The following is a 15,022-nucleotide window of genomic DNA, read 5'->3' on the forward strand; positions in this document are numbered from 1 at the left end:
GCAGTAAAATTCTTCTTCCCTATATTGGATTGTATGAATGAATGTCTATATACACCATTTTTCTAAAAAAACAAAAACCAACCAAGCAAACTGATCAGTCTCTCAATTTCACTGTTTGTAACAACCATTTAAACTACATTCAAATCTTTTGAAGTTTAAAATATATCAATGAAAATTCAAATGTATAAAAAAAACCATTTGGGTACTTTCTGTTTATTAAAAGTGTTATTTTTTAATCATTTTTGCTTTTTCTCCATTTTCTCCAATATAATTTAAAGGCATTTTTCAGAATCCTTGCAAACTGCCAAAGGGAAGAAATGTTACAATACTTTGGAAGTATGTGATACTCCATCTAAATTACAGGCTATAGATGTTATGAGACCTGGACGAGCAACAGATTCTCTTTTCACCTGTGCAAATCTCTCTAGGAATCCATTCTTAAAATCTCTCCTAAGGCAGCCAAAAAACCCTCTCCTTTTTCCATCTGCCATCTCTTCTGCTTGCCTATCAGGCTGGAAATCAATCAGGTCACCATGAGCAGATTGTGTAGCGTTTTCATGGTAATCACCCCAAAACAACAAAAGTGGCTACCACTATAGAGCAATACTGCCAAAAAAAAAAACCCAGTGGAAAGGCCATGTTATAGGCCCTTTATAGAGATGAAGCTGAGCTTTTCCGTCTCTCCAACAGCATGGCAGCTGTGTCTTCCACATCTGTCAGTTCTGCTTGGAAGGCTGCAACCATCTCATTTCTTGTCAGCTTCAGAAAAGAATCATCTTTAGCTAGGAAACAAAGTCCCTCAGAGGCCAGTGCCTGCATTGAAGAGGGGGGGAAAGGATTAGCGTTTGGGTAAAATAAAATTAAATCATAGTCAGCATATGGCCCCCCAACAATATGGGCCCTCATTTTACCCAAGTCAGAAGGATGGAAGGCTGAGTCAACCTTGAGCCTGGTGAGATCTGAATTGTCAAATTGCAGGCAGCCGGCAGGCAGCTGAAGTAGCTTGCACTACTGCACTCTAACCACTGCCACCATGGCGAATGAATGAGAATGGCCTATATCTTCTCAGGTATTTCAAAGTATCCTACTGCTGGAAGGTATCTTTGAGATCATCTGAACGTAGTCCTCAATTAACAAACGCAATTAGGATCAGTAACTTAATTGCTAAGCAATGCAGTTGTAAAGCATATCACATGACATGCCTACTTACAACAGCGGTGGTGGCAGTTCTGGTTGCCATTGTTAAGTGAATCCCATGCAATCATTAGGCCCGATCATTACTTCCTGCCCATTGATTTTGCTTTTTTGAAGCTAACACTGAAGATCGCCAAGATGCAGTCAAGTGACCATCACTTGACTGGAAAGCTGTGGCTGTCAAAATTGCAAGCCAATTAACTGAATCACCATCATGACTGCAGGGCTATTATGACAGCCACAATTACAAAGAAAAGGTGCAAATATATTCAACATTGTTGTAAGTTGCAATGTGTTGTAACCATCACTGAAAAAGTGGTTGTTAAATGAGGACTAGCTACAAATCAAATCTTCCCCCAAGCAAGGATTTGCAACTACAGCATTTACTAGTGCCTGGCTTACAATAAAATAAGATAATCTTTATTGTCATTTTTTTCCTCTGGGCACTCTGGCACACATTAAAAATGAAATTCTGTTGCCTACTCTCAAAAGTGTACACATACATAACACACATATGGATATCCTATATACATACATATGTATATATCTACAACCTAACATATAAATACATATAAAATTAATCACTGTTCATTTTGAATACATAGAGGAGAGAGGAAGTCTGAGAGTTGACAAGGTTGATACTGTAAATTATTAATACTGTAATATTATTCTAACTCTTAATTTGATTTCTTGAAAAAATTTTTTTTTTAATTTCATGCATATAACCACAAGTATAGCATTACATCTGAACAGAAATTATTTTGTATTGTCCATTATTATATCATTCTCTCGACCCAGAACACCTATCATTTGCTCTTCTGTTTTCAATACACCATATTGTACCCTATCTCCTCTCCCTCTCTCCTCCTCCCTACCTCCTTTGTTCCCTCTGCCGTCCTTCTCTTCTCTACTTCCCTTTCCTCTCTCCTCCTCTCTCCTCTTTCCACTCCTTTCTCTACTTCTCTTCTCCCTTCTAGTTCCCTCTCTCCTGTCTCCTCTCTTCCTCCTTGCCTCTACCTTTCCTTTCCGCTCTCTCCAATTAATTTACATGATGTATTCCAGCATCTGAGCACAACATTTAATATTTGCTGGTATTGATAATTACATTCCAATAAACATCTTTCATAATTATAATTTTACATACATCCTCTTTTTAATGGTATACGTATTTCAAAATTCCATTGTTTGACACCCACACACCCAAAAAAGCATATTTTTTTGACAAAGTGTGAGCTGGATTCAAGTTTCCCGCTTAACTAATACTAATTTTACATAGTTATATAACATTAAGCACCCCAAATGTTTAACTCTCTCATTAGTGCTTCAGTTAATTATTCTCCTTGGGCGTATTTTCCAATTTCCTCTCCATTTTTTCAATATGGTTTCTTTTTTAATATTTATACTTAGTAAAAAAAGAAAAAAATCTTCCTGTAAGCATCCTCATATGATAACATTGTATTTAATTATATACATATTATTTATTTACAACCAAATAATCATTTCTTATTCCTCTGTTACTGCATATCATGTTGTATAGCAAACGTATCAGATTAATTTTAATTTGATTTCTTGAGTTCACTACAATGCCTGTGTTAATACATGTTAAGCCCCTCCCCCAAAGGCTTACTATTATGTATTAATATGATGTATAAATCCAATTTGCATCTCTTTACTAGCAGAATTGAGTGTTTGGGAAGTGAAAGAAAAAGAGACAACCAATGTTGGCTTACAAAAAGGGCAATTTTTACTTTAAATCAGTGTTTTTCAAACCTGGCAACTTAAAAATGTGTGGACTTCAACCCCCACAAATTCCCCAGGCAGCATGCCCCTTCAACTCCCAGAATCCCACCTCCCCCAGTAGTACTTCACAATAACCATGGAAGGCTGAATGCTGTCCTGTGATCAGGAAGAATTCTCCTTTGTTTATGGATTAGAAAAAAATTAAGAGCAATGGCAGACTGCAACTGTCCTGTTATATCAATTTTAAAAATATAGACAAGCCTTTATGAGACAGAAATATTTCAAAATCAAACCTTTTTTTTTTTACAATCGGAGGTATCTATACTTCCATTCCATAAAATAGGATTTTTTTGTCATATATTTCAGAAAACAATTAAATGCCACCACAGTACTCATGAGATTTATAACTAAGGCAGCATATACCCTAGCAGCCATTATATGGATAAAACCACTCCGCAGGCCAGGCAGAAGGATAGATCAACTCCCAACCTGGTTCTGTTCATTTATTAAAGAATTCAGCAGCACCAAATCAGAACAAGTCAGTTTCAGTTCAAAATAAAACATAGATTTCATTTACTAAAATATATCAGGAATCTTATCCTTTATAGGATAGTTTTCGGGTGGTTCCCTGGGATTCATAAAAGTCAATCTTGACTTTTAGTCAGCCTTTTGAAGGGAAACCGAATTCATAAAACATAGAGTTTCCTTAGGTATTTGGAAAGCTTCCAGGAATTTTCAATCAATATCTTAGCTAGGTTGAGCTGGTGTCCTCCAGGTGATTCCTATAATACCTATTAAGGAGGCTGTGCAATATTTCAGATTCAGTTCAAGACAGGTGGTTCAGAATACATGATTGCAGCACACGGGTGAAATCCAGCAGGTTCTGGAGAACTGGTAGCGGAAATTTTGAGTAGTTCAGAGAACGGGCAAATGCCACCTCTGGTTGGCCCCAGAGTGGGGTGGGAATGGAGATTTTGCAGTATCCTTCCCTACCATGCCTACCAAGCCACACCCACCAAGCCACGCCCACAGGACCAGTAGTAAACAATTTGAATTTCACTACTGCTGCAGCACCACATCACATAAGTGCAGCAGAGTCTCTCTTAAAGTAGCCACACAATCTGGGGAAAAGTTGTCATGCTTTTAATGAATTGTAGAGAAGTGCTGTATTCATGCTCACATTCTCAAACACTGATTCCAATCCAAACCAGCTCTGAAAACCTCACAATCCTACAGTTTAGCATAAGAGTCATAGAAAAACCCAATTGGAATATGTTCACTTTGATACTGACATACCTATTCATGCCTGCTCATAGTTTTTGTCTAGACTAGTGTTTCTCAACCTCAGCAACTTTAAGATGTGTGCAATGCCTGGGGAATTCTGGGAGTTGAAGTCCACACAAATTGAGAAATATTGGTCTAAAGACTGGGGAAGCAAATGGGGAAGAATCTCTGTCTCTCAAGTTATGTTTTCTCAAGTTATGATCTTGGAAAAAGAAAAAAAACCCACCAGCTTCCCCTGCCATCAATTTATGCTTAATGAAGGAACTGTTGCATATTAAAATTCCATAATTTTAACAGATTATTTAATAAATCCTATGCAATTTCCCTCCTCAATGCCCCTGAATATAAGAATGAGCTGGGGCTTTTTAATCCAACTCTGTCTGCTCTTGAATAAAATGTATTTGAGGTTTTATATGGCATGACATACTGGTAGCTACTTTAAAAAAATTAATCAAGGTAGAGCTGCTTCAAAATTATTGACATTTTAAACCAATCCTACCTCATTTGTCATTTCTAAACTAGATCCCACCTACTGTGATTCATACACAATAGTTTATATCTCAATCTGTTATTCAGAGTCAGGCACTGCAGCTTGTCAGGGTTTAAAATCTGGGTGAACTTAACCAGTTATGGTTTATTTAATAAGCAACAGATGAGCAAATTATGGCTTAGTGTAATGCATGAACCCAATCATTATATTCCTATTCACTGTATATCCTTAATCTTATACAGACCCCAACTATTTGCACACTGATCTACCTCTTGAATGAATTGAAGAGTGGCTGGAGTTGGGGCTTCTGGGTTCCTTGAAGTGCTTTCTCCACTGTTGCGTGTAGATGATAAAACTTCACCATGATCTGCATCTTGAGTGACAATGTTCTTGAGAAATTGTAGATTAAAAAAATGAAACTATCTGCATGGAAATCCTTTGACTTCACTGCCATAGTTTAAGAAAAACCCTGAAAAATGCAAGGTGTAACTATTCCCCCCATCCCTTTAAATGTGGCATTGTGGTTCAAGTTGCTGAGTTATAAACAATGTATGAAAAATATATATGGAAAAAATACTTTGTTTATACTTCCCAGATATACACAAAAATGCTCGGAGCTTATGCTCCTTTTACAGCAACCTGTTCAATGCAATAGAAAAATATCTTGTTATAAGAGTCTAAATTCTTATTTTTAGTTACTCCTCTAATATTTTCTCCCATTATGTTTCATAGTTTCATTTTTATATGGTGAAACATTGCTTTTTTGCTACTCAGAAAGAATATTTCTTTAAGTCAGATGAAAAACTGAAAATTATGGGCAATTCAGAATGTCTGTTTAAGTGGTAATATTATGTTACTCTTCACTTAACAGTAAGCAATAACGTGGACTAAAACTGCAAATAGTAATCTTTAACAGGTATTATAAGGAACACTTTGCTAAAAGCAGCTTTATAGAACCTTCATTATAGAGAAAGTAATGGTGGGTAATACGATACTATATAAATTCTATTACTTTCTCTTTATTGTGAAAAACCTACATCTGAGCAAAGTAAAAATATTCTAGCGAAGTAACTACTCACATATCCATTATGGCCAATTGCTGATAAAATTGAAAGTCTCTTTTCTAGTCAAATGTGGATAAGTTAATCAAGTGTGAAAAAACTTAAACAATCTGAGTTTACATTTACCTGTTGAGTAGAAAATTGTCGCTTTGAAGAGCACCTGACATTGTTTGTTGATAATTTGCTCATTTTGTCTTGTTGCTTTTCATTTTGAATAGAACATTGTTTGACTTGGGGAAAGTAGAAAAAAACAAAAGATGTAATGATAATAGGGATACATAGCTGAATTACAAGTAAATGACATAATGTTTTTATTAGGCTAATAACTCTTGTTCTAGAAATATGTAAATATATGCATTATCATTTTGCAGATCATTTTGTTACAGCAACAATTATCTTCCAGCCACAAAAACAAGAGAATTTGAGACTAATCCTGTAGTGGAAATCTCCTGGTTTGGGCAGTCTTTCATCATTTGGACAAGAAAGAGTGTATTATACAGAAGGAGGGTTGGCAGAACTCACTGAGGTGAGATGAATGAGGAGATGGCGGTAACATCTTCTGGTCGTTCAATTCATTCTCATATGTCATCCTGTGAAACAAAACACTGGTGATTAAATCCTAGTACGCTATTCAAATCAACTAATTAGTGATCATTTGATAATGCTTTTAAGTGAAATGTAAAAACTATCCTGGGATACTGGAAAACTCTTCTGGGACCCTGATCAGATACTGATGGTCGTTTCCATTTTATCATTTGTTTTCTTGTATATCTATGATAATTGATGCAAAGTTGCCCATTTGTGATTTACTAGTTTACAAAACATGATGGTGCCTTAAAATCTGATTACCAGAAACTGACTATGAATGGCTGAATTCAGGTGAAACCATGGTAAGAACTGCACAATCATATGACATCAGTTTACATCTATTTATACTGAACTAAAATAGTTGTTATAATTCTACAATAATTTCCACAGTCTGAAAAAATATTTTTGGAATGCTTTTGTTGTTTCTTTTGGCTTTAATAATATAATAATAATTTGAAATCATTAGCAGTTTTGGCCACTTCATTGCTAATCCCAATTTAAAAAAATAAATGAAGCAATAGTGTCAGAAGAGATCCTTCTGTTCCACTGTTTATATCCTTTTGTTCCCAGAACTATTTTTCCTACTTTGTGTTCTTTAATTAATTACTAGTCCCTAATAGGAACTGCCCTAATTGAGTTTGGCCATAAATCTTTGGTGAAGAACTTTAGTCTTTGTAACCAGCCATAGAACATATGCAGACTCCAAAGACAGACAGAGAGAGCATTAAGCTAACCTATAATGTCTGGAAATGATTCCTGGAAATATTGGTTAAGGCAACCTGATTTATATCTTTTGTAGTAAATGCGGAGTCCTTTTCATAAAACATTATTTTTCTTTTACACAATGTGTTAGGCTGTTGTTCTGTTTCATCCTGTATGGCTTGGAAAAGGACACCTTTAAAACATTCTAGGTCCCACCTAATTATTTATTCCAGACCTGGCATGTATAACCGAAACCTGGCTGGGCCAAGAGGGGGGTGTTCCCCTCTCAGAAATGTGCCCAGATGGGTTTTAGGTGCTCCACCAACCACGACACCAGGAAGGGGTGGAGGAGTAGCAGTTATCATCCGAATGTCGTTAGTTCCTTGTAATGTTTGTAATGTTTGTTTGTAATGTTTATTAACATTTGTAGGCCGCCCTTTTCCCTGAGGGGACTCAGGGCGGCTCACATAAAATCAGGGAGGGGAAATACAACAATGACATAGACACATATAATAAAAGTAATAAGCAACATACATTCATCATTCGGGAGGGGCAACTATCCTTGTCCCCAGGCCTGACGGGCTAGCCAGTTCTTCAGGGCTATGCGGAAGGCCTGGACGGTGGTGAGGGTACGAATCTCCACGGGGAGTTCGTTCCAAACGGTCGGGGCTACTACTGAGAAGGCCCTCCTCCTTGTAGTTGCCAGCCGGCACTGGCTGGCCGATGGAATACGGAGGAGGCCCAATCGGTGAGATCTAATTGGTCGCAGGGAGGTAATTGGCAGGAGGCGGTCTCTCAAGTATCCAGATCCACTACCATGCAGGGCTTTATGGGTGACTAATAGCACCTTGAAGCGCATCCGGAGATCGACAGGTAGCCAGCGCAGCTCGCGGAGGATAGGTGTTATGTGGGTGAACCGAGGTGCACCCACAATCGCTCGCGCGGCCGCGTTCTGTACTAGCTGAAGTCGCCAGATGCTCTTCAAGGGCAGCCCCATGTAGAGCACATTGCAGTATTCCAGCCTAGAGGTCACAAGGGCCCGAGTGACTGTTGTGAGTGCCTCCCGGTTCAGGTAGGGTCGCAACTGGCGCACCAGGCGAACCTGGGCGAATGCCCCCCTAGTCACACCGCCGTCAGGTGGTGGTCAAACGATAGCTGTGGATCCAGGAGGACTCCCAAGTTGCGAACCCTCTCTGAGGGGTATAAAATTTGACCCCCCAGCCTGAGTGATGGAATATTGGTCGAATCTTTGGGAGGGAAACACAACAGCCACTCGGTCTTTTCTGGGTTGAGCACAAGCTTGTTAACCCTCATCCAGTCCATAACGGCCTCAAGGCCTCGGCTCATCACGTCTGCCGCTTCATTGAGATGGCACGGGGCGGACAGATACAACTGGGTATCGTCCGCATATTGATGGTATCTGATCCCGTGCCTACGGATGATCTCTCCCAGCGGATTCCTTGCAGGATCCCTGCCCCAGAGATTGTGGGGTGTGAGTCTCTCCTCTTGAAGTTGGACCTAAGGGTTCAATTGGGCTTGCTGTTGACGTACCTGCCTCCCAGCTCCTAGCGTCACGACAGCCCTGCCTGTGCTACTAGAGGCAGTAGCCGGGTTGGCGGTAGAGTTCCCCAGACTTATGGTATTGGGGGACTTTAATCTGCCGTCTCTCGGTGAACGCTCAGATGGGGCACAGGAGTTCATGGCTTCCATGACAACCATGGACCTGACCCAGGTAGTTCAGGGTCCGACTCATAGGGCAGGACACATGCTTGACCTTGTATTTCTCTCGGGGCAGTGGAGACGTGATCTTGATTTAAGGGGAATAGAGACCTTGCCCTTGTCATGGTCAGATCATTCCTTGCTGAGGCTTGACTTCAGGACATTACCCCCCATTGCAGGGAAATGGAGCCGATTAAGTGGTTCCTCCCCAGGCGCCTGATGGACCCGGAGGGATTTTAGAGGGAGCTTGGAGAGATACCTGACTCCCTTGTCCGCAATCCGGCTGAGTCTTTGGTCGCTGCCTGGAATAGTGAGGCGGCTGGAGCATTGGATCGGATTGCGCCTTTGAGGCCTCTCCATGGCAGCAGATCCAGGAGGGCACCTTGGTTTGCCGAGGAACTCTGGGAGATGAAGCGCCAAAAGAGACGCCTAGAGCGACGTTGGAGGGCTAGTAACTCTGAGTCTGATCGATCACCATTAAGAGCCTTTATTAGGACTTATCTAGTGGCGATACGGGTGGCAAAATGTACGCATTTTTCCACTCTTATTGCGTCCGTGGAATCTCGCCCAGCCGCCCTGTTTAGGGTGACCTGCTCCCTCCTGAAAGGTGAGGATGTGGGGGAAACCCTTGCAGGGAAGAGCTGAGGAGTTTGTTCAGTTTCTGTCGGATAAAATCACTCAGATTCGGACAGACCTGGACTCCGTTTGGGCAATGCCAGCCGAGATGCCGAGGGCTAGTCTTAATCAGATTTTTTGGGATGAGTTTGAATTTGTCACCCCTGAGGAAGTGGACAAGGCCATGGGAGCGATGAGTGCCTCCACCTGTTTATTGGACCCGTGCCCCTTCTGGCTGGTTTCGGCCAGCAGAGAGGTGACACAAGGCTGGCTCCAGACGACTATCAACGCATCTTTGCAGGAGGGGTTTTCCCGCAACCATTAAAGGAAGCAGTGGTGAGACCCCTCCTCAAGAAGCCTTCCCTGGACCCAGCTGTTTTGAAAAACTATCATCCCTTCTCCAACCTTCCTTTTTTAGGGAAGGTTGTTGAGAAGGTGGTGGCGCTTCAACTCCGACGGACTTTGAATGAAACGGATTATCTAGACTCCTTTCAGTCTGGTTTCAGGCCCGGGTACAGCACGGAAACTGCTTTGGTTGCCCTGACCGATGATCTCTGGCGGGCCAGGGATAGAGGATATTCCTTTATCCTCGTGCTTCTTGATCTCTCAGCGGCTTTCGATACCATCGACTATGGTATCCTTCTGCGACGCCTGGGGGAGGTGGGAGTGAGAGGCACCGTATTACGGTGGTTCTCCTGTTACCTCTCTGATAGGTCGCAGTCGGTGTTGGTTGGGGGCAGAGGTTGACCCCTAAGCCCCTCGAGTGGTGTGCCGCAGGATTCGGTCCTGTCCCCCCTCCTATTTAACATCTACATGAAGCCTCTGGATGAGATCATGTGACAGCATGGGGTAAAGTATCATCAATATGCTGATGATACTCAATTATATCTTTCTGCCCCTTGCCAGCTCAGTGAAGCGGTGGACGTGATGTGCTGATGTCTGGAGGCTGTTAGGGTCTGGATGGGGGCGAACAAACTTGTGCTCAATCCCGATAAGACTGAGTGGCTTTGGATGTTGCCCCCGAAGGACTGTTTGGACAGTCCATCCTTAACCCTGGGGGGAGAAAATTTATGCCCCTCAGAGAGGGCTCGCAATTTGGGAGTCCTCCTGGATTCGCAGCTGAAATTGGAACATCATCTGTCCGCTGTGACCAGGGGGGCTTTTGCCCAAGTTCGTCTGGTGCACCAATTGCAGCCCTATTTGGATCGGGATGCGCTTCTAACGGTCACTCATGCCCTTGTCACCTCGAGGCTGGATTATTGTAATGAGCTCTACATGGGGCTACCCTTGAAAAGCATTCAGAGACTGCAGTTAGTTCAGAATGCGGCCACGCAGGTGAGAGTAGGTGTGCCGAGGTACACCCATGTTACACCTATCCTCCGTGAGCTGCACTGGCTACCTATTGGTCTCTGGACTCAATTCAAGGTGTTGGTTATCACCTTTAAAGCCCTACATGGCTTAGGGCCAGGATACCTTCAAGACCGCCTGTTGACACATACCTCCCAGCGGCCAGTAAGATCCCATAGATTGGGCCTCCTTCAGATGCCATCAGCCAAACAATATCAGCTGGCGGGCCCTCGGAGGAGAGCCTTCTTGGTGGCTGCTCCGACTCTTTGGAACCAGCTCCCCCTGGAAATCCGGACCATACCCACTTTGATGGCCTTCAGGAAAGTCGTAAAAACTTGGCTGTTCCGGCAGGCCTGGGGCTGTTGACCTCACTGTTGAGGTCCGGCCCCGACTAGAATGAATTTATGAGGGATGACTGTTGTTTTAAATTATATTGTTGTTATGTTTTTTATATTTTCTTGTAAGCCGCCTGGAGTCCTTTGGGATTGGGCGGCATATAAAAGCTTTAAATAAATAGATAAATAGATAAATAGATAGATAGATAGATAGATAGATAGATAGATAGATAGATAGATAGATAGATAGATAAATAGATAAATAGATAAATAGATAAATAGATAAATAGATAAATAGATAAATAGATAAATAGATAAATAGATAAATAGATAAATAGATAAATAGATAAATAAATAAATATTCTGAAATGAGCATTACTATCCAATTTTGGATCCTGATCCTAACTACTGTTCCCATTTTTTTAATCCCAACTTTAATTCTTACCGTATTGTTGCATTGTTGTTAGCATTACTGTTGCTGTTGTTCACATTGGTGCCTTTTGCAGGTGGAAAGTCCTCAATGAATACTGGGGAATCTAATTCTTCACTACCCATCTCGGTGAACTGCAGAGGTCTTTGGTTTGCCATGTGTGGTGGAAGGGGGCTGCTGGGCTCGATGAAGTTCTCAACTTGGCCAAACAAGCCCCCTGTTCTCTGAATTTAAGAGAGAAAGGGTGAAGATAGTCACCTTGTTTTTCCTAAAGCCATTTTGTGTTTCAGCAACAGAGAACTGAAGAAGCTGAAACTGAAGAAACTTAAGAAATTACACTTCTGGTAAGCTAAGGCTCAAGCTACATGTTATATTAAAGGTGTTTAATGTTTACATATATAATATGTAAATAACATATATAATATATATGTTTTCGTAGATTTTCACGGGTGTAGGTATGCTGGTCTTGTTGGGGATGAGGATGGTGAGTGAACCCTCACCGAAACGTTGCCAAGACAATCTCAATCTTACACTGGAAAAGACCCAAATACAACAAGACCAGTGTGTGTGTGTGTGTGTGTGTGTGTGTGTGTGTGTGTTTCTTTTCCTTCATATCATTTCACTGCCTGAAAGGTCAATTTATCAATTTCACATTTGTGGTGAATAATTTTTGTGAGTAACAACAGAGAACAATTTTGAGCAAAATTGTAGAATAAAGCCAAGGAAACTGTATATGTTCTGGACAATGAATGATTTTAATGTGGGGATGAAGGCAAAAGTGAAAGAGGGAATGATCTGTAAGAAAGCAAAGGTCACAGCAGCAAAAATACAGTTTGCTGCAATTTGTAGATAGAAGGGACCGCTTTAATTAAAGAATAGATCTGTTCTTAAATCTGCCATACACTTAAACCCTTCTGTTCTTATACTCACCCTGTAGATGCCTTCCTCCATCGCTGCCTCTATCATGGCTCTTTCAAGTTCCTCCTCTGCAGTCAGATCCCCAGAGATTGCTCTTTTGATCTCAGGAGCAGCTTCCTCTTCAATGGTCCTTAAGCCAGCCTTATGAGAAGTGAAGTGGAATCTTTTAGCATTGGAAGGACCCATTCATACCAAAATGGGAAAGGGATGGAGCGGATACTATATAGCCTCCAAGAATTATTAACTTTCTCCTCCCAATCTTATTCTCCTGATCCCCTCTCAATTGGACAAATGTAATGCAATCAGTCAGTGGCGGATTAAGGCTCACTGGTGCCCTAGCACTGACAAATCTTGGTGCCCCCCTCCTTTGTATATACTGTATAAATCTTCATTGAGGTTTTTTTTCTTTCTCAACTTTGTAGTGCCCCCTTGGGCCTGGTGCCCTAAGCACGGGCTTAGTCTGCTTAATGGTTAATACACCACTGCAACTAATGTGTTGTTGCTAGTTCTGAGCATGGCTCAACAAGATAGAAAGCAATTGGGGTAGAAACCAGTAATTCAACTGCTGACGGGACAAATCACACGACTGCAGAATAACACCAGCTCTTGGCTCTAAACCCAGTTATGTTGATTATTGTTTTTAAGGCTCTTTACAATGTAGCAAGATCAGTCTGAAATACTATTTCTTTGGTTTTCTGGATTCCCAATAGCTCTACACAGTCTCATTGCATTATTTATATCAGTTAAGGGATAATATGAGTAGATATCTGAGCATCTAGTTTGCTTAATACTGCTCTAAATCAATTGCTAAGCATGCAAAACACAAATTCTAGAACTTCTTTAAAGACAGATTGGCTATATATATAAAACCATAAATCAGAACTTTGGAATAAAGCAAAATTGTTTTATAACTTATTCCTTTTCCACGTAGATAGGGAATTAAGAATATTATGATACGTAACACTTTGCTCAGGTTTGTATAGACTCACATATACTGTATAGTACATGTTGCCTAAAGGAGGGTCAATTTCAGACCAGAGCAAACATATAGTGTTGAAGAAAGACTTGATTATAAGCAGTTAGAGGAAATAAGATAGATTGATAAGAAATCATAATACATTTCTCAAAGATATTAGTACATACAGTAGCTCTTAAAAGAGCCTCAAAACATATATGTACATATAATTCATGCACATATCCTAGGATACAAATTTAAGCCCAATGCCAGAACAGATAAATTTTCACTAGCCCTCACTCCACTGTAGGTTGAAATATTTCTGCTTGTTAAGAAGTTATGAAAATATGCAGTATTTCTCATACCAGTTTCCCATTTACCTGGATTTCAACAGCATTTTTCTTAGGTCGATATCCATAATATTCTTCCTGGTGCTTAATAAATTTTCTGAAGTGCTCCTGGATGAGGAAAGTGGCATAAAACTTTCCCACAGTAACTTCATCATCTAGAAGAATATATACAAATTAAGGCATTGTAATCATGTAAGAGATGCACAGTACGTATTAATTCATGTACCAAGCTACTTTCTAGACATGAAATTTTATGAGAATTTATAAGTAGATCAGTCAAAAGCTTCTTCACAAGCACCAGAAATGTAAATGAAGATCAAAAGTCTTTTGATAGTCTGATGACTCACCTCCAATTGGTGGAATGACTTGATCTAAAAGCTTCATGCTGGTTCTCTTCCAGATTTTTTTAATAATCATCCTCAGTTCTTCATTGGCTTTCTCAAAGTTGCCTACAAAGCACCCATCATACAAAATGATTTATACCAGTACATAGCTTAATATTCAGAGTTCAACTGTAGCTTAACTAAATCAAACCAGAATAACAGAATAACAGAGTTGGAAGGGACTTGCAAGTCAGCTCGTCCAATCCTGCTCCCAAGCAGGAAACCCTACACTATGATAAATAGAGCTTGAAAAACCTTGAACAAAAAGTTATGTATATGTGCTCTTTCATACAGAATTACATGACTCAAAATGCAGATAAAGTCTCAAAGTCCTTTATGATGGCTAACTCTGGTTTTCTTTACCAATAATGAATATCCAAACTTTGGAAGCATTGGAAACAAAGTGTCCCTATATCTTCTCTGCCACTAGCATGTGGCTGTTTCATGATTTAGCATTTTATATCAAATTTCTTTCTTTATTTAAATTTAGAGGCCAACCAACTTTCAATGGCAATGGGTGGCTTATTTTACTTAAATAAGGCTGCAACTAAAGATCAATTTAAATATTAGGGTGGTTCAAATCTTCTATAATCCTAGTCATGGATGAACTTGCTAGTATTTGTTTTTTGAAAACTCAGGCTCTTTAAAGCCCTAGAGCTCTAGCAGCCGTGTGTTGGCACACATCCCTACTGAAACTACTTATTGTAATTTACGACAGATGAAGTCTTGACTCGTTGAGGTCTTGTGATTAAATGCACTAGAAAGGTATTAATTATTATTGATTTATAGCATCTACTGTTGGCCTTATGTAATTGTGCAGTAATGGATTTTAGTGTCAGCTATTTTTCTATTGGTATATAAGGTGATTAATGTTCTTTTCCATTCATGAAATAATAACGAGAAAATGCAGT

General features: G+C 40.3%; 1 protein-coding gene across 2 annotated transcripts in view; it reads right to left on the bottom strand.

Annotated features, from left to right (window-relative positions):
* Positions 1-214: 214 nt before the first annotated feature.
* CACNA1S (calcium voltage-gated channel subunit alpha1 S) overlaps positions 215-15,022 on the bottom strand; it is an 89,906-nt gene continuing 75,098 nt past the window's right edge. For both annotated transcript variants that reach the window (XM_087719892.1, XM_087719891.1), the window contains 8 exons: positions 14,076-14,177; positions 13,759-13,883; positions 12,436-12,564; positions 11,521-11,729; positions 6,292-6,359; positions 5,896-5,999; positions 4,978-5,097; positions 215-813 (listed from right to left, as the gene is read on the bottom strand). In XM_087719892.1, the coding sequence (XP_087576018.1) occupies positions 652-813; positions 4,978-5,097; positions 5,896-5,999; positions 6,292-6,359; positions 11,521-11,729; positions 12,436-12,564; positions 13,759-13,883; positions 14,076-14,177 (1,019 nt within the window). In that variant the 3' untranslated portion in view covers positions 215-651. The remainder of the gene's footprint in view (positions 814-4,977; positions 5,098-5,895; positions 6,000-6,291; positions 6,360-11,520; positions 11,730-12,435; positions 12,565-13,758; positions 13,884-14,075; positions 14,178-15,022) is intronic.

Source organism: Thamnophis sirtalis, unplaced genomic scaffold (genome assembly GCF_051295495.1).
Source record: "Thamnophis sirtalis isolate CommonGarterSnake01/CBP01778 unplaced genomic scaffold, rThaSir2_p1.2 scaffold_7, whole genome shotgun sequence".
Taxonomy (NCBI): domain Eukaryota; kingdom Metazoa; phylum Chordata; class Lepidosauria; order Squamata; family Natricidae; genus Thamnophis; species Thamnophis sirtalis.